This window comes from Fukomys damarensis, unplaced genomic scaffold, assembly GCF_012274545.1.
Source record: "Fukomys damarensis isolate Sample0158 unplaced genomic scaffold, DMR_v1.0_HiC HiC_scaffold_17, whole genome shotgun sequence".
Lineage (NCBI taxonomy): Eukaryota > Metazoa > Chordata > Mammalia > Rodentia > Bathyergidae > Fukomys > Fukomys damarensis.
Window position 1 is genome coordinate 15,677,877 of NW_022900929.1, and position 25,237 is coordinate 15,703,113.

The window sequence follows — 25,237 nt, forward strand, 5'->3', positions numbered from 1 at the left end:
TTTAGCCTGAGAGGTAAAAAGGAAGTCCATGATTGCTGTAGATTGGGAAAGCACCTTGAAGGCAAAAGGGTCTGTGATGAATCTGAAAACTCCTTTTTAAATTGCTCTGAAAGCATATGCCACAGAGCAAAGCACAGAACCTTATAACTAGCTTGTTTGTGGAAAGATGTCCTTTGTCTACAAGCCAAGTATTTGAAAATACCACCCACTCAATTGGCATCTCTCTGCAGGGCCCTGGGAGAAGCTCCCCAGGGCAGGTTTAAGAAACCAGCCACCCATGGTTTCACTTTGATCTTTGTCTGTCTACACCCTTGCTTCACCTCCTCTGCCACAGACATATAATTCTAAGTATTATTGCTTGGTAATAACCATAATTACCAAATGGACTGCCCACGACGGAAAAGAGGAGAAATCGAATTCTCAAATGAATTTGTATCTGAGCTGGAGAATCTGTTCGTATCAGGAAAAGCCTGAACTCCCCTCCTCTTCGGTCCCTGAATTAACTGGCCAAAGACGGCTTCTTCACTGGTGAAGGAATGACACCCACCCTCAGGAAAAAGCTAAATCCAGAGATTCGATAACTGAGATGCAAAGTCCTCCCGTGCTCCTAGAGAGTACCCGGAAGCGCAGCGCGGTCCCGGAAGGCGAGGTGCTGACATACTTCCGGCCTTTGTGAGTCATTGTGTCTGTGTGGAGGCGTCGGGAGGGTCTAGGTCCGTTCGCGGTGCCCTTCGGCCAGCCTGAGCCCTAGAGTCAGCTCCCTTTTCTCTCCCAGCACCCCCAGGCCGCTCCCGGGGCTCACGGTGAGACTTGGGGCTGACCCCAGGGGAGGGCGGGCGGGCCGGCCGCACGGGTGTGTGTGAGGGGTGGGCTCTGCAGCTGCGGCCCCGGGATCCCGCTGCAGGTGGCCTCGGCGGAGTGCGAAGAAAGTCCCTGCCTTTGCCTGCTCCCAAGGCCTGGCAGTAACGTCTCCCGGGGAGAACCCTCCTCACGCCTATCCCCGGGTCCAGGCGAGGAGGCGGCGAGGTTCTCAATGGGCCCCTGGTGCTCGAAGACCTGGGAGAAACCGTTTGCTGCCCCTTCCGGCTTCATCACCTGCAGTGTTGTCATTGTCATTTGACGTTGCTGAGAATGGGGTCGCTAGCGAACTGACCCTTGTCTCTGCTTTTTCTGCTCTCCCGTCGTCGCCATTTGCTTTGATTCCGGTGAGAGGTGTTTTTTATCCGCTCCCCGCTCTCCGGGTCCTTGATAAGCTCGAGGTTAATGCGGAAGGCGAGAGAGATGGACACGTTTTGGGGTGTCAAATCCCATGGTTTCAGATCACTAGCTTTTTCTCCCTTCAACATTGATCTATGATTAGAGAGAATTTAAAGCCTTGGTCATAGACCCTAAAGATCTGGTAGACACTCCTCTCTTTTTGCTTATAGAATGTTTTGAAAGCTTTTAAAAATAAGCCGTCCCGCCGAGGATTTAGCTCAGCGGTTCGGTGGCCTGCCTTGAAAGCGCAAGGAACCAAGTTCAGTCCCCGGTACCAAAAAAAAAAAAAAAAAAAAGCCGTCCAGGAAATTAGGTGGATTTTTTTTCAGTCCACCCTGCTTGTCTTGGAGTGGGGTAAAACGGAACGGAGCTGGTAGAAATTGCCCTGGGCCATTAAGAGACAGATTAACAAAGTAACCTCGGATAAAACAAGACAGTAGCTCTTAATTTTGTCATCTATAAAAGTAACATTTTCTCAAAAGGCCCTTTCAACTTGGAAATGTTTTGATTTGGTCAACATAATTGAAAAAATTCAGCTACAGTTGAGCCTGACACTACCCTCTCCCTTTCCTGCAGTGCCTCCAGTACACAAAAAGATACTTTCATTGTAGAGAGTGGCTGTTACATGGCCTGGGACCAAAGAAAGCATTTATTGTACGGGCCAGGGCTAGGCAGATTGAAGGCGGTCAATAAATACTTGTTGAATTGTGGAAAATTTATTGTAACCACATCAACAAAGCACTGTTACTATATATGCAGGCTAAATGTGGAGAAATAATCTTATTAGATGAGATTCCATAAGGTTTGTCCTAGAATGTTTCTCCAGATTTGTATCCTCCCTAAATTACTAGGCAAATAAAAATTCTTATTATTTCAGGTGATTTTTTTTTTTTTTTTTTACCAATCTTAAAATATGAACAGGGCAGCCAACTACTTAATACCATTACCTTTTGCTGATTTTCTACTTGATTGAACCATTTACATTTTTTCAGTGTGTTAATATTGTATCTGAATACAAATAGATTAATAATGGGAAATCATAACCTGTGGTAGTAATCGTTCTGTGGTAGTAATAGTCTTTGGGTAGCTTTACTTTAAGTATAGTTTTTTCATATTTTTTAAACGTGGAGGTGGAGCAGCAATTTATTTAAACTATCAAGAAAATGACTTGAAAAAGATAGAAGGCCATCATGAAAATCTTTGCAGTAAACAGAGCTTGTAACCTCAAAAAAAAAAAAAAAAAAAGTTTTTTTCATCGTTGGTGTGAACTGTTTGCTGCTAAAGTGGATGGTATGTTAAAATGTTTTTCATTTTAGATCCCAAAAGTAGTTTTTTATTTGTGTTTTTCCATTCTTGGTCTTCCTTTATTTGATAAAAGATCCTAAATGACAGACAAGTTAAATAATTCACCCAAGAATGTGTAACTTATTTGTGGGAGACTGCAATTCACTGTTCCAGCCTATGCTACCTTCACCGTTACAGGACTTCTCCCACTGTTAATCTTTGATGTGGACTGAAATATATTAGATGGCTGTTTTATTTTAAAAATTGAAACTTTTCCAGTGCCTTCTAGATGGCACACTGTTTCAAGTGATATATATGTTAACTCATTTAATCCTTACAACAACTCTGTGGGAAAATACTGTTATTTTATTTCCTTTATACAAGTGAGAAAACTGATGGCATAGAGAAGTTAACTTGCCTAAGGTCACCAACTAATAAGTAGTGGAACACTTTTAATGCTAAAGGAAACTATTGCAAGTATCCCTTAGAACAAATTTGAGGGAAAGATGGAATGCAAAATAAATGGGAAAAAAAGAGTAGCATCATACATTTAGTCAAGTACTTTTTTAAAGTGACCTAAGCATACTGATGCATGCCCTTAACAATAGTCTAGTTGAGGAAGAAGGCAAGAAAAATTACAGAGAAAGAAGCAGCTTAAGAAATTACATGGCAAATGTTTGGTACATTAGGGCCTTTTGAGACAAAAGAAAAGATTGTATATCAGATCATCTAGGAACTCTAAAATAAAACCCAGCCTTTCTACTGTTGTTGAGACTTTGGCCCAGAGTTTGACCAGGGAAAATACTGAGGGCAGGGAAGAGGACCTGTCCCACTTAGGGACAGAAGGAATGTGTACATACCCTTGTCTGTATTCCTTTGGTCTCATTTTCTTCCTCAGAATCTCTTTGTGTGGATGTACACTAACCCAAGGAGTGTCTTGTCTCATAGTGTAGAATATAAAACTTGCACAAAAGCAGAGATTTCTGATTGCTGGGCTGACCATGGCCACCACTCTAGTTCTGCTCAGTTACACTGTTTAAAGGTCCCACCTGGTTCGGTTGTAAACAATTTCCATTGGGTCTCTTTCTGTGACTCCCTTTTCTAAGAAGGGCGTTAGTCACAATGCCATGGATGAAAATGGTGGGTGGTAGATGAGGTCCATTCTTCAGTGATCATGCTCATTCCCTTTTATTTTGGAAAGAATTGTGCCCAGAATCCCTTCTTTACCGCTTACGTGTAACAGTGTAAGAGCTTATTCTGAGGAGTCACAGACTGAACTTCAAATCCTGATAACCATTTACTTGCTCTGTACCTCACGTAAATTATTTAATGTTATTAAACGTCAATTTTATCATTATAAAGTGAGATGGTAATTGTAGCTACTGCCTAAGATTGTTGTATGGTCAAGTGAAGACGCCTAAAAAATGTTGGCTCTGTTATAACTACTATAGTGTTCTTGAACATTGATTTGAGGGAAGTATCTTTAGCTTAGCTTTGAAGGATAAGTAGGATGTGAAAAGACATAGGACTGAGAAGAAATCTTAGGCATTGAGTATGATTTGAGGAAAGGATGACTATCAAAAATACAAGGCATAGGGCCAGGGATTTGGCTCAGTGGTTCTACCGCCTGCCTGCCTTGCAAGCGCAAGGACCCAAGTTCGATCCCTGGTACCAAAAAATAAAAATTTTTTTAAAAAAATACAAGGCATCTTCAGGAGATTCTGATTAGACTCATATTTTTGCTTGATAGGGGTTCTTGGAGTGAGAAGATGAATGGGAAAGGAAGGTTGAGGGAAATTGGAAAATGGATACTGGAACATACTTTGAGGCTGTAGAGTTTTAAGGAAAGTAAGGTAACAGATGAATTGTAGGAAGGCAGGGAGCAAATGATGGCCAGGAACCAAAGAGGAAGCTGGACTTGATGAGATTAGACCAAATAATAGTAAGAACAAAGAATTATTTTTCCCTGGTGCTTGGAGACCAAATACATGTAAGAAGGAAGGCATCCAAGAAGGTAAGGTGTTCAACCTGAGCAATTAAATTAGTGAACTACCTGTAGTGTGTAATTATTGCCACGCTATAGGCAGTAAGGGGGTAGGGGATTTCCATCTGCATACTATTGGTTAAATAGCCAAGTTCTTGGGCCAGGGATTTTTAGCTCAGTGGCACTGTGCTGTTTCACAAGCACACAGTCCAGAGTTCAATCCTGGGTACCAAAAAAATAAATAAAAATAAATAGCCAAGTTCTCTAGGTGATAAGTACAAAGAAACATGAGTACTTGTCCTTGGGAGGTACTAAAAAAACCGGAACTACAACCCAAATACTGAGAATATAAGTGCCATAAAATAGAAACAAAGTACTAAGGAGTGTTCAAAGGAGAAGAATACCTTATTTAAGTTGGGATTTCAGGAGAGAATCAGGCGTCTTGAAGGGTGAGTAAAAACTGTAACCAATAGAATTGATACTATGGGAGATGCTTCCCACAAAGGAGTAAAGGTAAAAAAGGTCATGCATGGCCCATGTTTGGGAAAACTAATGGGCTCAGTAGACTGAAATATGGTGGGGTTAAGTGAAGAAGTATGCTGTGAAGGTGAAATCTCTTGAACATCGAATTGGTAGAAACCAAGCATTCATTTACAGTAACTGAGGCGAAGGAGGGAATGGCCACAAGCAAATAGGCAACACTACGCTGACCTTGGTATGTTTTGGTATTATAATTGAGAAATTGGAGCTAGAGAAGCTGCATGGGGCTCTGGCCCTAATCCCGGTAAGAAGTGAAGAACCTGAATTAAGGTGGTAGAAAGTAGTTGAGAGGTAGAGCAAAAAAAAAAAGAAAAAAAAGAAAAGTTTCTGAATTTCAGAATGAATTGAGGAAGAAGCTAACTGAAGGTGTGATCTTGTGCCACTCCAGTTCCTGCCTGGTCCTGGGAGGACCTATGTGTCCTGAGTGTTCCAGGTCCCTTCTTGTTCACTCATCAGCAACTTCTCAGGGTTCTCTAGCACTTGTGTTGAAACCTCCTTGGAATATTCTGCTTTCTACTATAATTATTTGCATAAAAGTCGAGCTCATGTTTATCACCATTCTATTGGGCTTACAGAACACCTTGCAGACTGGAGATACACAGAAAATGTTTAGGACATGGAATAATTGTAGTTATGAGGGCTTTAGAGGTAAAAGTGATTTGAAGTTGAAACCAGCCATATTTACCCCAGCAAGGAAGGTGGGATACAAAACAAGTCTGAAAGAATCTATGGGAAGGGCTAGCTTTTTAGTTTTTTTTAATACATGTTTGTATTACATAATGATTCATTCATTGTGGGGAGTTGGTACATGTACATAACACATTTTAATTCTTTTTATGTCCCCTTCCCTTCCCTCCCTCTCTTCCTATATCTCTTGGTCCCCTTCCCATTTATGAAAGATCGATCTCTCTCTTCTATTATCTTTTTGTGCTTTAATTTACTTATAGTTTGGGTTTCTCATATAGGATAAAGCATGCAATATTTTAGCTATTGTGTCTGACTTATTTCACTTAACATTATAGTCTCAATGTGCATCCATTTTCTTACACAAAGGTAATTTGCAATAGAACATTTACCACTTTGCAATCGGTGGAAGAATTACTTAATTCCAAGGTATGAGGAAAGCTCTTTTTTATTGGAGTGTTCATTATTTTTATTAGACCATTATTTTTAGTAAGAATTTCTGTTTTTCACTAAGGATGCAAAAATGAGGTAGAAACAGTAATCCTGTAATGAATTTCAGATTAAAATATTAATAACCTTTGTGAATAAAACCATACATATAGTAACCCCCACCCCTTATTCTCAGGGGATCTGTTTCAGGACATTCCAGAGATGCCTGAAACCACAGACAGAACTATCTCCTATATTTTTTTTCTTTATTGCATCTACTTAATCGATGATAAAGTTCAAACTACAAATTAGGCACAATAAGAGACTAATAATAATTAAAAATAAAATAGAGCAGCAGTTACAACGTACTGTAATCAGAGTTAGTTAGAACTTAATGAAGAACTGGGTTTGGTGGTACATGCCTGTAATCCCAGCACTCAGATATCTAAGACAGGAGGATTGTGTTTGAAGCCACACTGGCTACATATTGAATTCAAGGCCAGCCTGGACTACATAACAAGATCCTATCTCAAAAAAACAAACAGCTTAATGAATTATTTCTGGAATTTTCCATTTAGCATTTTCAGACCACAGTTGTATCCCAAATCACAGAAAATGAAAGCAGCAGATAGTTCTACTGCCTAGCCTATCAATATAAAACTTTTTAATATTTTTTATATTAAAACAAAATATATAGTATTAAATTGTACGATTAAATTTCTGTAAAATATTTTTGTGTTATGTAATGTACATGATCCCTTTTCCATCAAAATTACTGATTTTTATTTTTTATTTTTTTGAAAGCCATGTAATTCAGAATACTTCACTAGAGGATAAGGGATATCACTCAGTGGCAGAGCTCTTGCCTGACGTGTACAAGGCCCTGGGTTTGATCCCCAGCACCGCAAAAAATATAAAAATGATTTGCTAATTTAAAACTTACAATTCACTGTGATCCAGGAATTGGGTGGTTCGTTCTAAAACATCAACTCAATGCTTAGTTGTAATAGTTGTAAAGGTAAAAAGGGTGCTTCACAAAAATTTTAAAATTCAAATGGTATAACCGTGTTGTTACTTCAGTTCATTAACCAATGAACCACTTTCCATGTTCCATATTTGTGGCTGAAATTCAGAGTACGTTTTTATTTTTCATGAACTTATATTACTAGCTCTTACAAACTAATGAGACAGTTACTTTCTTTTTTAAACAGGCTTAAGTTCTAAAATTCTTCATTTGGAAGGATTTTAAATGTTAGAAAGTAGTTGCAGCCAGGCATGGTGGTGCAAGACTATACTCCCAACACTTAGAAGGTTGAGGCAGGAGGGTTGCCATGAGTTCGAGGCCAGCCTGGTCTACGTAGTGAATTCAAGGCCAGCCAGAGACTACATAGTGAGACCCTGTCTCTAAACAAAAAGCACAGAGAGTAGTTGCAGGTTTTTAAAGAATATAGATATAAGGATTTTTCCAAGGGACATGGTATTTTTGGCAGTTAGGATTACATAACAGTTGAAATACTTCTTATATCAATTGTAATTGTTCTTTCCTCTTCAGTTTTTCGTTTTGTTTTGTTTTTTAGCCAGCTGCTTTCTCACTCATTGGTGGCTTTGTAGAGGGACATTGGTTCTTACCTCCTAACCTGGCTAAGAACTTGTTTTCAGTAGAAGCTCCACCACTGCCTTTTCGCTGGTGTCCACTTGGGTTTACATCATCAGTATTTCTTCTAATTGTCTCTGCAAGAATCTTTAAAGCTGCTGGCCTCTTTTAAGAAGGTGAGTTTAGGCAAAGCTAGATAGAATAACCCACCATTTCCCATAACTGGGCACAGCTAAGCCAGGGTACACATCTCAGAATCTGGAAGTGAACATGGGGGTGGTGGGTGCTTGTGTGCTTTCCTCGGAGAATACCATACATTGACAGTTGAGCACATAGACCCGGTGAGGGTGTTAAGTATCAATTTGTAGGTTAAATATGGCTTGATTTCTCTCACTTTTAAAACACAGACATTCAGATATATTCTTCCATTATTCCTGGAGGGTCATCTGGGACTTTGAAAAGCGCCTCTTTAGATTGCCCATGGCACCTATAAAAATAAGAAAACTGGATAAAAGATACATTAGCATGTCCTGGGCTTCAAATTTGGCTTCAGTGTTGACTTCTTAGTCATCTGCTACTGAATGAATTGCTTAAGCTATCCACAGCTCCATTACATCATCTCTAAAAGTGATACTAGCGGAGTTCTGCCTACCTGCTATGGTTATTGTAGGCACAGAAGAAGATTGTGTACATACTGTACTTAGCGTGCTACTTGACACCCTGCAAATATTCAAGGTCTCACTGGGCAGAGCACTGTAAGTACTGTGCCCCATCTTCTAACCTGCTATCCACCTGGAGGCAAGTTGCTCTAACTCCAGGCAAACATCCTGAGGATGGAGGTTTCCTGTTGGCGGTTTCTGTATACAGACCTTCATACATGAAGTGCCAAGGAAGACACTAGAGCTCTGATTGTTTTTATTCTGAGGTGCTCTTAGTGTCTTAATTTATAGCACTAGCGGCACCAGTCACTTTTTGTAAAGGTACTAATAGCTTGTTTTAATATTTCAGGAATAGTAGAGAAGCAGGTGTAAAACCTCTAGCCAGAAAGGCCAGCACAGACTCCATTTGGATCACGCCCATTCCCTGAGCCTGAAAGATGACTGCTGAGTCAAGGGAAGCCACAGGCCTGTCCCCCCAGGCTGCACAGGAGAAGGACGGCATCGTAATAGTGAAGGTAGAAGAGGAGGATGAGGAAGACCACATGTGGGGGCAGGATTCCAGCCTGCAGGAGACGCCGCCTCCTGACCCAGAGATATTCCGCCAGCGTTTCAGGCGCTTCTGTTACCAGAACACTTTTGGGCCTCGAGAGGCACTGAGTCGACTAAAGGAACTTTGTCATCAGTGGCTAAGACCAGAAATAAACACCAAGGAGCAGATCCTGGAGCTGCTGGTGCTGGAGCAGTTCCTTTCCATTCTGCCCAAGGAGCTCCAAGTCTGGCTACAGGAGTACCGGCCCGATAGCGGAGAGGAGGCTGTGACCCTCCTGGAAGACTTGGAGCTTGATCTGTCAGGACAGCAGGTAAAAAGAGGTGCAGTTTGCATGTGAGAAAGTACAGACTTTGGGGATAGGAGAAAATCACTGATTTAGAGCTAGTATTAGGAATCCTTGTGGTTTTTCTGCTTGTTGTTGGGGGGGAGGGATTGTAGTCAGTATGGTGTGGACTTAGCATTTACAAGGTTCAATCCCCAGAACCCCCCACCCCAAGAAAGTGTTCTGACCTCCTCCATCCACTGGCAAATCTTTTAATATTTTAATTCCTGTTTTAAAAATGATTTATCTACAAGCCCAGCCTGATTGTCCTCAGGTCCCAGGTCAAGTTCATGGGCCTGAGATGCTCGCCAGGGGGATGGTACCTCTGGATCCAGTTCAGGAGTCTTCAAGCTTTGACCTCCATCACGAGGCCACCCAGTCACATTTCAAGCGTTCATCTCGGAAACCCCGCCTCTTGCAGTCCCGAGGTAAGCAGGTTATGTGGGGAAAAGAAGTGAATTATTGCGGATGGGAATGTTGTCCCCATGTTGCTCAGTGCCTGAAATAAAAAAGCATGCTTGTTTTTGTTATTATGCACAACGGTCATTACTGTTAATATTAGGTGAATATAACAGCCCAAACTCAGGAGTTAAATGGTAATACAATACTAAGGAGGTGAGTGAACTGTGACTAATGAACTTGGTAGACATTGTTTATTGAGCTGTTAGTGTTTCAGATGTTTAGTAGATTTCTGACAGGAGGGTGTGGGGAGCAGAGGATATGTGACTTCCAGCCCGAGTTTTGAAACACTGTAATATGACAAAGTTATCTTTAAAAGGACTTTATATCTTTAAAGATTTCCATTTTATTTAAGATGTATAAAAATACTATTTAGTATTGCTCTTTTCTAGGTTACTGTCAGAAATTTTTAATGAAAAGAAATGCAAAATAGTTTTGGTGAGGGGGCTTTTTTGTTGAGGAAATGAGAAAAATATCAGTTCAGGGCATATAAATAATCTATTTCATCGGTTTGGGGAAATACATATTTTTGTGGAAGTGGGTATGTAGAATGTCATTAAAAACCATAAAGCGCTGAAAATACGGTTGTTCAGCCAGGTGTGGTGGCTCGGGCCTGTAATCTCAGCACTTGGGAGGCTGAAGCCAGAGAATTGCTACAAATTCAAGGCCAGTCTGGACCACATAGGGAGACCCTTTCTAAAAAAAAAAGAAAAAGAAAATACAGTTGTTCAAAAAGAGTTGATCAAGGCAAGGTTCCTTTACCAGCAGATGTATTTGCAGTAACATTTAAGTTAGGAATATTAAATCATAGCACTTAAGGGAGCGTTGTCTCCTGTGCATCCTGGAGGACAACCTAGAGATGCACGCTGGAGACATCCATGCCACCCCACATACTGTGACAGGACAGTGCTGGAACAACACAATTGGTGTCCTTTCAGGGCTTATGAGGTTTCTCTATGCTCCACAGTCAGAAGTCAAAGAAGATGACATTAAGAAATAGTATGTTCATGGTCTGCACACCAGAGTAATGCTTTAGTCTGCCAGAGAAAGAGTTTTAGAGATCCTGTGCTTAGAGTTTTTACTTAGTAAATCCTTTTTGAATGAATTGAGAGGCATGTACACATCTGTTCTCAATTTCTACTTTGACTTGTTCATCTTCCAGTGTTTTCTGACTCTCAGGTTTAAGGGCTAGATACTTGATCTTTTCGTGCATTTTGTTTTAGCCCATCTTTTTTTTTTTTTTTGCAGTAGCAGAGAGTCACATTTATTAAAGGTAGGGGAGAAAAAAGGTTGAGGACAAAAACAATAGACTGCACAGTGAGCTTGGGGCAAGTAAAATGGGAGGGAAAAAAATGACATCATAAAGCCATGGTGGCAAGCCTATGGCACAAAAGATGTTAATGTATGAGTTGTTTTTTCTAAACTAAAACCTCACTATTCACATTTAATTGCGGTGTTGGCATTTTGCAGTGAATAAGTGGGCTTTGGGTTATGGTTTGGGCACTTGTCTCTGAAAGGTTCACCATCACAGCTCTAAAGCATAGAGTGGGCTATGGTAAAGAGGTGTGATAGCCTAGCCCATCTTACTGTACAAGTGGAAATAGCTATAAGTTTTGTAATTGAATTTCAGATTCACTTCTCTAATAGCTTTGCACTTCTGTACCAGCATCTGTTTACTATAACACTTCCAAATCTAATAGTCCTTGACAAGCGAAGAGAAAATGAATGTTAATTTTATTTTTTCACATTAAAATTTTTCCAATTCTTCTCATGCACTGCAGCTGATGTGATCATAAGATATATTACGGATGTCTTGTATGTCAACCAATACCTCTATACATTTGTAAATGTTTCATCAACATTTCAATCATGTATACATTTTTATCAGAAAACTGTTTATTGTGGCCAAGTAAGAGGGAGAAAAGTAGAGAAACAAAAATGGCAAAAACTAGCCAGGCATGTTATCCTAGCACTCTGGGAGACTGAGGTAAGAGGATTGTAAGTTTGAGCCTAGTCTGAGCAATTTACCGAGACCTTGTCTCACAATAAAAAGGCTGGGGATGTAGCTTAGTGAAAAGGCCTTGAATTCAAGCCTTAGTAATATTCCCCCCCACCCCTGCCCCCACAAATAGAGGTAAGAAGATATCCTTCCTATCCTGACTTTTTGGATTTAACATAAAACACTAAAGCTGTGCTGTGTTTTTCACAAGTGTAATAAGCAAAGCTGGGTTCTAATATCCTTGTGCTATCCTTAAGCTAGAGAAACTTGAGCCAGAAGTATGGGCTCATGTTGCCCATTGTGTTGCTAAGACGTCTATGGGTTCTAGACCTGGCTCTGCCATTCCCAAGTGACATTAGACAAGTCCATTTAGCTTCTCAGGGCCACAAGGTCCCCTTTTATAAAGTAAAAGGGTTGGACCTCATGATTTTAAGGACCATTTTAGGGCTCCTTGTGACTCTTGCTTAAGAGTAGAGATCCTGCTGCCTCTTGTCTGTGTCCTCTGAAGCTCTCTCCCTGGTAGTTAAATATGAAACAGTGAACAAGCCGGTGCGGGAAGGAGAATACCCCAGGCCCTTTTTTGAGGGAAGCTCAGAGCAGAGCTGATTTACTCACAGCTCCTTTCTCCTTATCAGCTGTCCCTGCCACCCACGTTCCTGCCCCTCCTCATGAGGGGAGTCCCAGAGACCAGGCGATGGCATCTGCCCTACTGACTGCAGATTCCCAGGTGAGCTGTGCACCCTGTCCCCTCCTGAGTCCCAGGTCTGCCTCCTCCTGGAGCTCCTGTCGAAGCATCCACCAGGCCACTCACTCTTCATGCCCCACCTGCAGAAGCCCATTCCCTCTCCCATAGATCTTTCTACCACAGACCCCTCAGTCCACCAGGCCTGGTCACATCTTCCCCAGCATCCTGCAGCTGTGCAGGCAACGCTGTCCCTGACTCTAGGTTTGGGCAATGGGACTGTCCCTGAGTTTTAGGGGAACTGAGTGTGGGGACTCTCCTGTTATTTCAGGCAATGGTGAAGATCGAGGACATGGCCGTGTCCCTCATCCTGGAGGAATGGGGATGTCAGAACCTGGCTCGGAGGAATCTCAATAGGGACAGCAGGCAGGAGAATTATGGGAACGTGTTTTCCCAGGGTAAGATGGACACAGGATTCTTGTCTGATTATTTTGCCTCTTGGCAGTAGGCTCTCTGATGTATCCAGTTGATAAGGATTTAAAGGTTACTGAACCCCTTTCTTCAGAATAGAGAGGGAAATCATTTATGTTCACTGAACTGTGACTCCCTGATTCCTGATGAGGTTTTTTGTTGTTGTTGTTGTTGTTCTTGTTACGGGGTGTTTTGTTTTTGTTTACTTCTAGATAGAGATAGTTTTTACTCTTTGAAATCAGAAATAAATTGTTGTGCTCTGGGTGTCACCTCTTCAGTTGCTTAGTTACCTGGGAGGGTTCGGCTTCGTTCCCCATAGCATGTTTCATGTGGGTGCCTCTTTCAGGAGAAAATCTTTTTTCTAGTAGAGATGTCCAGGTGAACTGACCCATCAGTCTAATCCCAGCCTGTTGTTGTAGCACCACATTCCAAAGTCTACCAAGCATCCCTTCTGTGGGTGTCTGACTTCTTCTATCCCGTTTCAGCCCTGCTCAGAGACTACTTTGTGTGACCCCATGAACTTGCACCTGGACCTCCCTTAGGATCAGGTTCCCAGTTCACAAAACTTAACAGTGATCTTCACAAAGAGCTCTGGGTCTTGAGGGAGTAGTAAGAATAAAGAAGTACAAGAGGTATCAGCCAAGTAAGGCAAAATAACCCAGCTGGCAACAATTTGCATTGGTCTCTGTTAGATCTTAACCCTTAGAAGACAGTGCTGCCAAGAAGCCCAAAGATATGTATACAGTGACAGGGAAGTCCACAGGGACACTGTACCTGGAGAGGGCAGTGGAAGATGCACAAAGAGTGAGCATGCAAAAAGGATAATTAAGAAATTGGAGTTTGTTTGGAACCATACGTATATGGTTCACAGGAGTTGCTCTTTATGTTGCTAGATAGAGATTAAGCCAAGGAACTAGTCTTTATGAGCTGATAACAAAAAAACTAGAAACAATCTGGGAGCTGTGCAAACAGTCAAAAGCCTTGGTTTAGACATCAAAACCAGTGGACCAGTTTTCTTTCTTGTAACTGGTTCAGTATTTATGGTTATTTCATCACTGGTTGGGGTTGATATTTTTCAACCCAAGTTATTGCATTCAGGGACCTGTTACCATCATGCAGGCCCTCTTGGAAAGATTTCTTAAGGCCAAAGAAATAAAAAGCAGAGTAGAGATACTTCAGTTTTGTTTTTTTTTTCATAGACAAATATAAATAAATTGTGTATGTCAAACAATTTTCAGTCTTCACTTTAAAGTGACACACAGCATATAGCAATGTATAATAAAAATTAAAACTCCAGTATTTTAATGTATTGGTAAATGAAGGGATTAGTTCTATATTTGTAAACATTGTTCTCATATCTCCTTTGTGGGCTGTCTCCAGGGTGGTTTTGAGTTTCTTTTCTGTGAATGTTCTGAGAATTCTCTTCTTGGTTGATGGAGGGCTTCATTATGTGGCTGGTAGCTCCTTCACTCCTTCTCTGTTACTTGATCATAGTCAGCTCGGTGCTGCTGTTCCAGGTGGAGGGAAATTGTTTCCTTTGTCTGAAGGTCCCTGTAACCTACCTGGCTCTGAGCTGCTGCTTTTGCCTGTTAAAACCATCACCTTGTTGATAAAATACTAACAGAATGGAGTAGTATTTGCTTTTCTTTCTGAAAATAGCAATATTCCTGTCTAATACCACTAACATTTTCTAGCGAGGACCTGTCTGTTGTTTGTTCTCTTTTTTAAAAGCTTACAAATACTTTCTGGAAATAATAGTATGTGTCTTTTTAAAATATATACTCTTAAATTAATTATTGGGTGATCAAATAACAGAATTGTGACCTCTGACATCCCTTAAATTCCTTTCTTAATTAGACTCTTCCCTCCTCTCATTCCCCACTATGCCTGCTTACCTACATCCTCTCTCCACACAGCTTGTTATTTCCTTCTCTTTTCCACTCTGCCTGCCTTCTCACTTTCCAACTCTGTTCCCTATTTTCTCAATTTTTTTCCTTTGTTGTGCTCCTCTTTTATCTTCAGTTAATACTATGAAGTTACTTTGCAAGCATACAGAATCTCCTAGAAAATAGTGTTAACTATATTAACCCATATTTGCAGAAGGAAAAGCTGCTACTTATATTCTCTATTTATCATGTCAGGTCGTGAAAACAGGAGTGAGAACAAGGAGTCAACCTCAAAGGCTGAAGATACAGAGGACACAGGGTCCCATGGGGAGACGACAGGAAGATTCCAGAAGGATTTGGGAGAGAAACGTGAACAGCCAGGCAGAGTAGTAGAAAGGCCACAGAGAAACCCTGAAGAGAAAACTGGAAAAGAGAAGAGAGAGTCAGGGCCAGCTACAGCCAAGGAGAAAAAACCTACCACAGGAGAGAGAGCTCCAAGGGAGAAGGGCAAAGGGTTGGGAAGAAGCTTCAGTCTGAGTTCAAACTTTATTAATACCCCTGAGGAGGTTCCAACAGGAGCAAAGTCTCACAGATGTGATGAATGTGGAAAATGCTTCACAAGAAGCTCAAGCCTTATCCGCCATAAAATAATCCACACTGGAGAAAAGCCCTATGAATGTAATGAGTGTGGGAAGGCCTTTAGTCTCAACTCAAACCTTGTCCTGCATCAGCGAATCCACACAGGTGAGAAGCCTCATGAATGTAACGAGTGTGGCAAAGCCTTCAGTCACAGCTCGAATCTCATCCTGCACCAGCGCATCCACTCTGGAGAGAAGCCCTATGAATGTAACGAGTGTGGGAAGGCCTTCAGTCAGAGCTCAGACCTCACCAAGCATCAGAGAATCCACACAGGGGAGAAACCCTATGAATGTAGCGAATGTGGAAAAGCTTTCAACCGAAACTCATACCTTATTTTGCATCGGAGGATTCACACTCGAGAAAAACCTTACAAGTGCACTAAGTGTGGCAAGGCCTTCACCCGGAGCTCAACCCTCACACTGCATCACAGAATCCATGCCAGAGAGCGAGCCTCAGAATACAGTCCCACCTCCCTGGATGCATTCGGAGCATTCCTGAAAGGTTGTGTGTAAAACAAGAATTTGTCATCAAGCCATTTCCCTCTTTTGTTTCTAAAATTATTTCAGAGATGTGGGCCCATGGAGGGGAAAAAAAGGGCCTTGATAGATTTTTTTAAGTCACATTTAAGGATCCTTAGAGTTACATCAGCAATGTTCTGCCTTTGGGCATGTAATTCTTCCATGCAGCCCTGCAGGGAAAAGCTGGTCATACAAGTCATCCACATGATTTTCCACACAAGGTGAAAGCACACACACAGTAAACTATCAAGCTTTTCAGTAATGAGGATACCTTTAAGGTGCTGTTGGACTCACAGTAACCATGGCATTTAATGGGAAGATCAAAATTGCTCTGTGAACATGACCTCGAGGTTAAGCTACTTGCTGCAAATAAGCCAACATCTTGTTTATTGCTGGGACATGCTGTACCAGCTAGTTATATGTCCCATAAGTTATGTGTATCTAATCACTGGTAGCCTACCAAAGCTATAGAAATCTAGGACTATACTCATCAGTATCAAACCAAAGATTTCTATCTCTTCCTGAAAGGGTATGTGCACCAGTCTACAGTTCCAAAGGACTTCAACAAATGTAGATGGTTCTGTCATCATTGAGATCAGTTCTACTGAAATAGCAACAAGTCAAAACACTTCTCCCTTCTTGAAGTTTCTGAAGCACTCTAGCGCATCTAAAGGCATTTCTCCACAAGTTAGCACTTGATTATATACTGTCTTTTAATCTTGCATTGTTTTGTATATGAAATTTTTTATCATTCCCCCCCCCCAAAGAAAAGAGATGTTTCTGTTGTCAAGGGAAGGTAGTTTATGTTCTACAGCACAGCACTATATGTAGTGCTAAACACATAAGAGGCACTCCTTATGACTGGCTCTTAATAGGACTTTAACATTTATAGTAACCCAGCCCAGCTTTGAAATAGAACCTTCAAAGCCAGTAAGAAGAGGTATACTAAAACCCCTGGGGCTTGATGCTATTTGTATCCTAAATATAAACGGAATTGGCTAGCCACTTGCATAGATTTTTCTAAACTTGGATGAAGAATAAACACAACAGAATGTCAGAAATGACTCCATTATCATCATCTTAAGGGAGGTATGAACACTGACTAAGCTTATTTTTGGACATCTCTATGTGGCAAAGATATTAGCCAGAATTTGTTTGTCTGCTGCTAACAGTGTGATGATGTAGGTACTTCCTAAACCATCTGTAACTTAGGTTCCAGTAATACAATGCAAAAGAGATGATTTTTACTGCTTTTCAGGAAAAGGAAATTTGCAGGGAACATATTTTCCATACTTTCCAAAAACTTTGCAAAGGATTCATCATTAGCTGGTAGTTACTACAGGTAATGTTGCTTCGAGAAGTTCACCAGTGTGTTTGGTTGTATCACAGTAATTGCACAGTGTTTTTGTTTCACATTGCTCAAGACCAAGGTGAGGTTATGGAACTCTTAATCTCTCCCATCATCTGTGCAGGAGAATGCAGGTGGCCCCGCAGAAGTTGATGGTGACGACTGTTTCACACATACAGGAGACAACCAAGTGTCTCAGGCTCTGTAGATATCAAGGACTAGGGGTGGAGATGGCTGTGTTTATGAGGCGCATTCAGATTGCTGTGGTCAGCCCTGCAGAAACCTAGACGATAGTCTGAACACTGTCATTGTGACTGCCAAATAACGGAAAACCCCGAGTGAGTTTTTCTCTCAAGAAACAACTAAAACCATCATTCATCAGTTGCTCTGACCAACAGTTAAAAGTCCATGAAACATCATGGCTGAACAAGTGAGGTAGGAGCACTTGAGCCTCAGCTTCAGACCAAACTAGAATTCTACATAGCAGTCGTTCTCTGGCCTCATTCTTTGGACCAACCACAGCTTCCCCTATGGCAGTTGCTTCCTTTTTCCTCGGAAAACCATGTAGCAGGTTAGCCAGCTACCAGAATATTTCTGTCCATCCAACTTAAGAAAAATAAAAGAGAAGAGTTTACCTAATTAATGTTCTGTAGTGAAATGGAGGTAGAAATCTTTAAGAATTTTCCTCTCAAACAATGAGCCACAGTAACAGTTGCTTTGAAAATTGCTGATGCTTTTGAGAAGATCTTTGCCCGCTAAAAAAAATATGTAAAGGTGAAGTATACAATTCTGGGTACTTGTCCAAACACTGACTTTGTTCTTAAAAGGGAAAGGACTTAAGGCAGTTCCATACTGGCTTTTTTTTTTTTTAAGCCACAACTACAAGCTGTCATTTTACAGTTTGTTTTTAAATGAAATTTAAATATGACCTGCGCCCCAGCATTAGGTTCCCATTTTACTGGGACATCTAACGACTTTACCGGATAGCTGCTGGGGTTGCTTCAGATCTTCAGCAGATGCAGGTATTTGAAGATGTGTTTTCTAAGGAAAACAAGCTACAACTGGTTATTAACAGCACTTGCATTGCGTTGATGTATCCATTGCTCAGTGCAGAGTGTCATTGGGCCATGGTCCACAACACCGGCAACATCTAATTAGTGCTCAGGATAGTCATTGAAAAGTTGTGGCTGGCTTAAGTCTGTTAACAGTTTTAAGTATTCTGTAGTTTAAATCAGCATGCTAGTTGACCTAATGGAACTTTTTCAAGAGTTTTAAAAATAAACCTTAACCTTGCCAGGAGGAGAAGTAAAATTCTTCAGGCCATAAGGTACTTGTTTCTAATCCAGCCTGGCAGGCAAGGCTAAAACCTGAGAATATAGATGTATGAGATATGTTGGTGTGTATGGCACTTAATACTAAAGGCATAAAAGTGAAACTGTTACATGTGTGTAAAGATTGACATGTTTGATACGTGGAACAGTTCACATCTTATACATCAGAGAATGTATTCCAGAAAAGAACCTCTTCAATGTGATTAATATGGCAAAACCTTTAATCACGTCTCAGCCCTTAGCATCAGAAAGCTTACACTGTAAATAAAGCATATTAATATTATTACATGTGAAGAAAACTTTCATGTATAGCACTCATTGCTTTGGACAGAAGCGAATTCCCTCGGTATGTTGCAGTCATTGGTTAATTTCAGAAATACTGCAGAGGGAGCTCAGCCTTAGCTCAAAGGATCCACAGAATAAAACAGTGTGGGAAAATGCTAAAAAAAAAATAGCAAAATGTACAACTTAATACAAAAATTGTTAATTTGGGGTACCTCTGTATATTTTGTATGGCCATAATGTTGGTGTGTTTTGTACCTTCAAAACCCATTCTGTATATTCCCTGAAAACAGATTATGTATTTTATTTTAATCTATTTGACAGAACACATCATTTCAAGAGTGAAGTTTTGGAGTGAATAGTGAATTTAGTGATGTAATGATAGACAAAAAGTTCACAGAACCAAGGAGGGGAAAAATCAGAAGGGGAAAAAACCTTCATTAGTTTGGTGCTTCTTGAAATGAGAGATCAGTAAATTTGTGGAGACAAGTTAATAGAGCACTAAAACAACAACTGCCATAGACAGCAGCAGCTCCTTGAGAGTTTTCTCTTCAGTCCCTGGAATTTAACCTCTGAGTTGCCAGGTCACCATTATGAACCAAAGGAATGAGTGGATTCTCTGAGCTTCCCAGGGGAAGAGGGTCTTCTCCAGGAATGGAGAGTAGGAAGTGCACTGGGATGGCCAGTGGGACCACCTAGCCTGACCAGATTACATCAACCATAGTCCTGCTCCCCCACTGACTCTTAATCTTTGTGCTAATAAAACAGGATAGGAAAACACCAAGATGGGCTGTTTCTCAGGATAGAGGGCTGGACACATCCAGTGTGGTACTACAAGAGAGTTGTCTGATGAGGCTGGAGAAGCTTCTTGGGAGATTGCATGTGGCTGTTCTGTGTACCTTCCCTGCTCCTGCCTTCTTTGCCCAGTGTGTGATTATTAGAAGAGAGTGTGTGTGAAAACTCATAGCTGTGGACAGTTTTTTTTAAATCCTAGATCACCTGTATTCCAGATAGGCATGCTGATCTCCTTACCCAAAGCCAACTCGCCAGGTTCATCCTGCCATCCTCATGGGAGACCAATGTTGTGAAGTGGAGCAGCAGTATTGAAATGTAATCAGTGACGGTAATACTTGCCAGAGGAGCCCTGTTTTTGCATCCCTCTCTGAGCAATCTCAGAAGTATTTGAGGGTGCTGGGTTTTCCATTAGGGAAACCAAATGAAGGTCTGCAGAGTAAGTGAAATGTAAAATCAGAAAAGCAATTTGAGTGGTATAAATAGATCATTTCATAGGGGTTAGGGTAGTTTTTTTTTCAGCTACTACTGGAGAATTTAATAAAAGCATTATTGTTTGAAAATTTTTCCTAATGTAGATTTAGGTTTTGATTTAGACACACTACTGTACATGTAAAAGCAGTTACTTATTTTGCTATCCAGATTAATTTTTTATTATATCTGAAAATGAAATTATCTGTTTTCCTTTTCAAAGCTTTGTAAAACAAACTTGAAGTTATAAGGAGGTAAGCCATCTCCAGTTCTGCAGGTCAAACAAAAGTTGGAGAAATACTTTTGGCATCCCATAAACAGAATGTCTTAACATAAGAACGTAGTTTCATACTGTCTGGTTCTGTTTACTAGTGGATACCACCAATCTCATGTCTTTCTCTGTTACTTTACACAGTGGAAAGGAGAAAGGGGCATTAGGTGATTTCTAAACCACAGTCTGCTCTGATTTTACCACTTTTTTTTTCCTTTTGAATCTTGGGAGACTTTTGTCTCCACTTACTAAAAGAATCATGACTCACTTCAAGTTACACATCAATCAGAAAGTTAATTGGTCTTTAAAGTTTCTCCCTTCAGCGAGCACTCATTAAACAGTGAGGTGCAGTGCTTGAAGATACAAAGAATGAGATCTGTGTGAGTGAGTGAAAGAGAAGGTACTGAAACTTGGGTTTTATTCCAGTTTCATATTTGGGTTTTATGTTCCCTTGGTCCAGGAATGGGGCCAGGCAGCTGCCATTACCTTGAGTCAGCTTCTTGTTGTCTCCTATCAGGTGCCATAGGGAGAAGGGAAGAGTTCAATCACCCACACTGTACTGTTGCCTGAGGAAGCACAATGAGGCTGAGGAGGGAGAAAAGGGGAACTTGAGGATATGTTGGCTTAGTGCTCCCTTGCCTTCCTCTTCACCTCAACCAACTAACAGCATTCAGCTGCTGCTAGAAGTTTCTAGTCTGCCCTCACAAGGACAAAGTGCGTTAGACTTAGAGATGCTTCTGCTGGTGTCAGGGGTTCTTACTTGATCACCTTTGAGGGGGTGGGGCAGGAGGAAGCAGATTGTGATTATGCAGAAAAATCACATTCTCACAATATATGAGTGTAGGGATAAGGGGTAGGTTATGCAAAGAAGAATCAGTAATTATTTTAAGATGAGCATATGTATTTTTATTAAAACTTTTAGTTAAATATAGATTATTACAACCAGGTCAACATGATAAGCCTAAATCTATAGAGAGAGCTAACTCAGGCATTGTCTTGTTCATTTTTTAGACTAGCTAAAACACCCTGTACTGTTTTTGTCGCTTCCCAGCTTCTTTTAGGGTAACTTAGACCAAAACAAGAAACTTGTCTTTGTATACCTGCACAATTAAGTTATTGCTGTTAAAAACTGGACTTTTCATTTTACTAGTCTCTAAATTAGTCCCATTGCTTCATAGGTATTCAATAAATGATTTCTAAGTTGAGTGTAAATCCTCATTTACATTCCTGAAAAGTTTTCACTAAATATTGGAATCTTAGACACAAGGTGTTTATTTTTAAACCTCGGGAAACTCCACTAAAATAATTTGAAACTTTGATCAAGAGCTAAGGTTTCAATAGAGAAATGGCAACAAAGTAAAATTTATAGTCAGTAGTCCATTTTAGAAAGCCCATGATGTCTGACAAAGAAATGGTAGAATAGTGAAGTTGGGGGAGGAAGTTGTGGAAATTGTAATACTCTATGTTGTTTCTCTTCTGGGTCATGATAAAACAATAAATTATCATCTCTAAGTGGCAATATTTGTGTTTGGTTTTTGTCATCCTTGGTTACATAAATGCACACGTTTTTTAGAAAAGCAAAACCTCAAAGTTAAAAATGAAATGTAACCCATAAAATTCTCACAACTCAGTTGTATTTGTCTCGTTTAAATAATGGATTTATTTACTTATTTCTAAACCTTGAATGCAGGTGAAAAAGTGCTCTGGTTTCCTCTGGGCTTTGGTTTGACTACCCTTAAGATTGGAATATTCCTGCTGCCTTGCCTTATTTCAAGAAGATGAAATAAAAGCACGTGTGAGAGACAAAAGTTCTGTTTTTTTCCCAGGTAGCTTCACAACCAGGTGCTGGCTTGGGAACTTGCCCCGTCTTGTCTAGTACCTTGGGACAGAAAGGAGAGATCAGGAAGAAACTGTTCAACTTGGTCATTTGTAGGCAATTGAGGCCCAGTCTCTCCCATGATAAAATGTTTGCTCTAGGAACTGAAGTGTGGAGCATTTATTCAAGGCTTGCTCCATTGAGTAGTGACTTCCTTGCCATTCCAGACCTACACACAGAAAAGCCATGAAGTGTAGCTGGGGACACTGGTCACAGCTGCTCACAGTGGCTCACGTGAACAGTGAGACCACCCATAAGGTCCCAAAGCATAGCTATGAGCTGTGTTCACAGCAGTTCTCACACCAAATGTGCAGGGTTTTCCCCACACCAACCAGTTCTGACTCAGCTGAATGTTCAAGTCAATTCCAACACTACCTACCTGGAATTAGCACAGACCCCACAAGACTGTCCCCACTTCAGATGCCAGCTGCAAGTACCAAGCTGCCATTTTATTTGTGAGAAACTATAAATTCGTTTCCACAATCCCTCCCTCAGGTTTGACAACCTGCTAGAATGGCTCACGGAACTTGAGAAAATGCTTTTCTTAGTAGTGGCTTATTAAACATGAACTACAGGCAAGGGGCAGTGAGGAGGTTCATGGAGGTCAGGCCACCCTCCCAACACTTCACCAGGAAGCTCCACAAACCCTGGGATTTAGGAGGCTTTATGGAGGTTTCATTATGCAAGCATGACTAAATCATTAGCCATTGCACATAAGAGCCCTTGAGTCATAAGAGCCAAGGTTAACCTCTCAAGACCCTCACTTTTCAGCCTTTCACTATGTCCTGTCAATGCAAACCTCAATGGTTTCCTCCACTTCTGCCATTCCTGGGCCTGTTCCAGGTATCTGCAAGAGGTAAATACACAGACATAGCCCACACTGTTAGGCCACCCTCACTCTTGTCCCTGCTAGACAATTCTAGTATCTGCCATATTCCTGGGTTCAGTGTCCCCATGGCAATCTGGACATCTGCCCCCCTTCAAACTTCCACACCTACCTCACCACACCCCTGTCTTAGTGAAAGTCCCTCAATATTCTTTCCCAGGCCTCAGATCCTCATGATGTGCTTGCCTCTCTGGTCTGTCTCTCCCAGCTTGCCCCACTGGCTGCAAGAAACGGGCCTCCCTCTGAAGTCCCTCTAGGTTTCTCACCCATCCATCAGTACTTTTTCTATGTCTAATAAGCACAAACCTATTACTTTAAGGCACAAAAGCAAACTTTAAAAGTTTTGTTTGATTCCAGCGCCTGCCTCGCAAGCGCCCAAGTTTGATCCCTGGTACCAGTTACCAAAACAAACAAAAAAAACCACTTTTGTTTGAAAAATGTTTCTTTTGCCTACCTAATTACTAACCACTGTTGTCATCTCCTGACGGCTGATATCCCCTTTTTAAAGACTCCATAACTCAGCTTTTGCCCCAAGAAATTACATGGCACTGTTACAGGTCACCAGTGTTCTTGATAAAAGCATTTTTTTTTCTTGCCTTCTTCAGTATCAACCATCTCCTTGAAAGCTTGTCGGTTGTCGGCATTACACTGTTCTTCAGCACCCTCCTTTGCTAATGAGTAATAGCCATGAATCATCTCTAATCTATACGTTAACTTTGCAGACTGTAGGCCCATTTTGCAGATACAGAAACGAGACGCAGGAAGTAGTAGCCTATTTAATAAGTGGCAGAGCTGGATTTTAAGAGCGAGTCAGTCTGACTCCTGCAAGTAGGTTCTTTTCATTACTTTATTGTCCCTTGTCCTCCTTTATAAGTTTAGTTATTCTCCCATTTTCATCCACCCCATAATTATGTTTATGGAGCATGCCAGAATAATATTAAGCACACAGGCATTTGGAGACGCATCAGTTCAGGTATTCAGACATCTCTGGGATCACATGGGGGTCCTGTGGACAAAGGCACTTTGCGTGAAGGAGGGCTGAGCTAGACAACCTTTGTGATCTCCTTCCACCCTGAGGTTACGCAGACCTTTCCTGGGTTCTCCCACAAAAGCAAACAAGCAAGCTAGCAGTCTTCTGTTATAGGAAGACAAAGTGTTGACAGGACTTCTTACCCTCCCTTGCTCAAAAGGCAGGTGGTGCTCTGCAGAGAGGGCAAAACTGAGGAGGGATCTGTGATAGGCAGTGCCATATCTATCTCTGGGAGACTGGCATAAATAAAAAGGAAGTTTGGGCTGGGAGTGTAGTTAAGTGGTAGAGTGCTCTCCTAGCCTGTGCAAGGCCCTGGCATCCATCCCCAGCACATGCACACACACACACACACACACTCACCACAAGCACACACAGAATTTAGAAGAAGCATTGTTTTGAGCATTAAAAATCCCTTACAAGGGCTGGGGATTTAGCTCAGTGGTGCTGCGCTTGCCTTGCAAGTGCAAGGTCCTGAGTTTGATCCCTGGTACCAGAAAAAAATAAAAATCCCTTACAGTTTGTGAGATTTCTTTTTCTTTGCTAAGCTAGTTCACAAAGTTAGGTTTCTGTCACAAATTATAATTGAATCTTCCTCCAAATACTCTGAGAACTTTGTGCCCATTTTCCAGATAATCAAGTTGCATATCCAAATCTCCCAAAGCCCATTCACTCATCACATACTTCTGGCTGTAAGGAACAGGGTTGGGTCAAAGATTCTTTTCTTTTTGTGAAGCAGGTGCTGGAACCACTGAACTAAATCTCCAGACCGTGGGGCAAAGAGTCTTTACTTGACCAGACTTTAAAGGCACAGGGTTGGGGCAAAGATGCTTTACTTGACCAGAATTTAATTAGCTTCCTGAATCTTCTCCTAGGCTCCTCTATGCATTTCTTATAAAATTCAGTTACAGCAATGAACCCTTCCAATCAGCTTAAGAAGACCCCCTCCCTCTACATATTTGGTCACCATTTTTTTTTTTTTTTTTTTTTTTTTTT

General features: G+C 41.1%; 1 protein-coding gene across 1 annotated transcript in view; it reads left to right on the forward strand.

Annotated features, from left to right (window-relative positions):
* Positions 1-678: 678 nt before the first annotated feature.
* Positions 679-25,237, forward strand: part of LOC104851625 (zinc finger protein with KRAB and SCAN domains 1) — a 39,194-nt gene continuing 14,635 nt past the window's right edge. The window contains exons 1-6 of the mRNA XM_033765243.1: positions 679-803; positions 8,781-9,291; positions 9,578-9,731; positions 12,397-12,488; positions 12,775-12,901; positions 15,056-15,940. Of these exons, the coding sequence (XP_033621134.1) occupies positions 8,869-9,291; positions 9,578-9,731; positions 12,397-12,488; positions 12,775-12,901; positions 15,056-15,940 (1,681 nt within the window). The 5' untranslated portion in view covers positions 679-803; positions 8,781-8,868. The remainder of the gene's footprint in view (positions 804-8,780; positions 9,292-9,577; positions 9,732-12,396; positions 12,489-12,774; positions 12,902-15,055; positions 15,941-25,237) is intronic.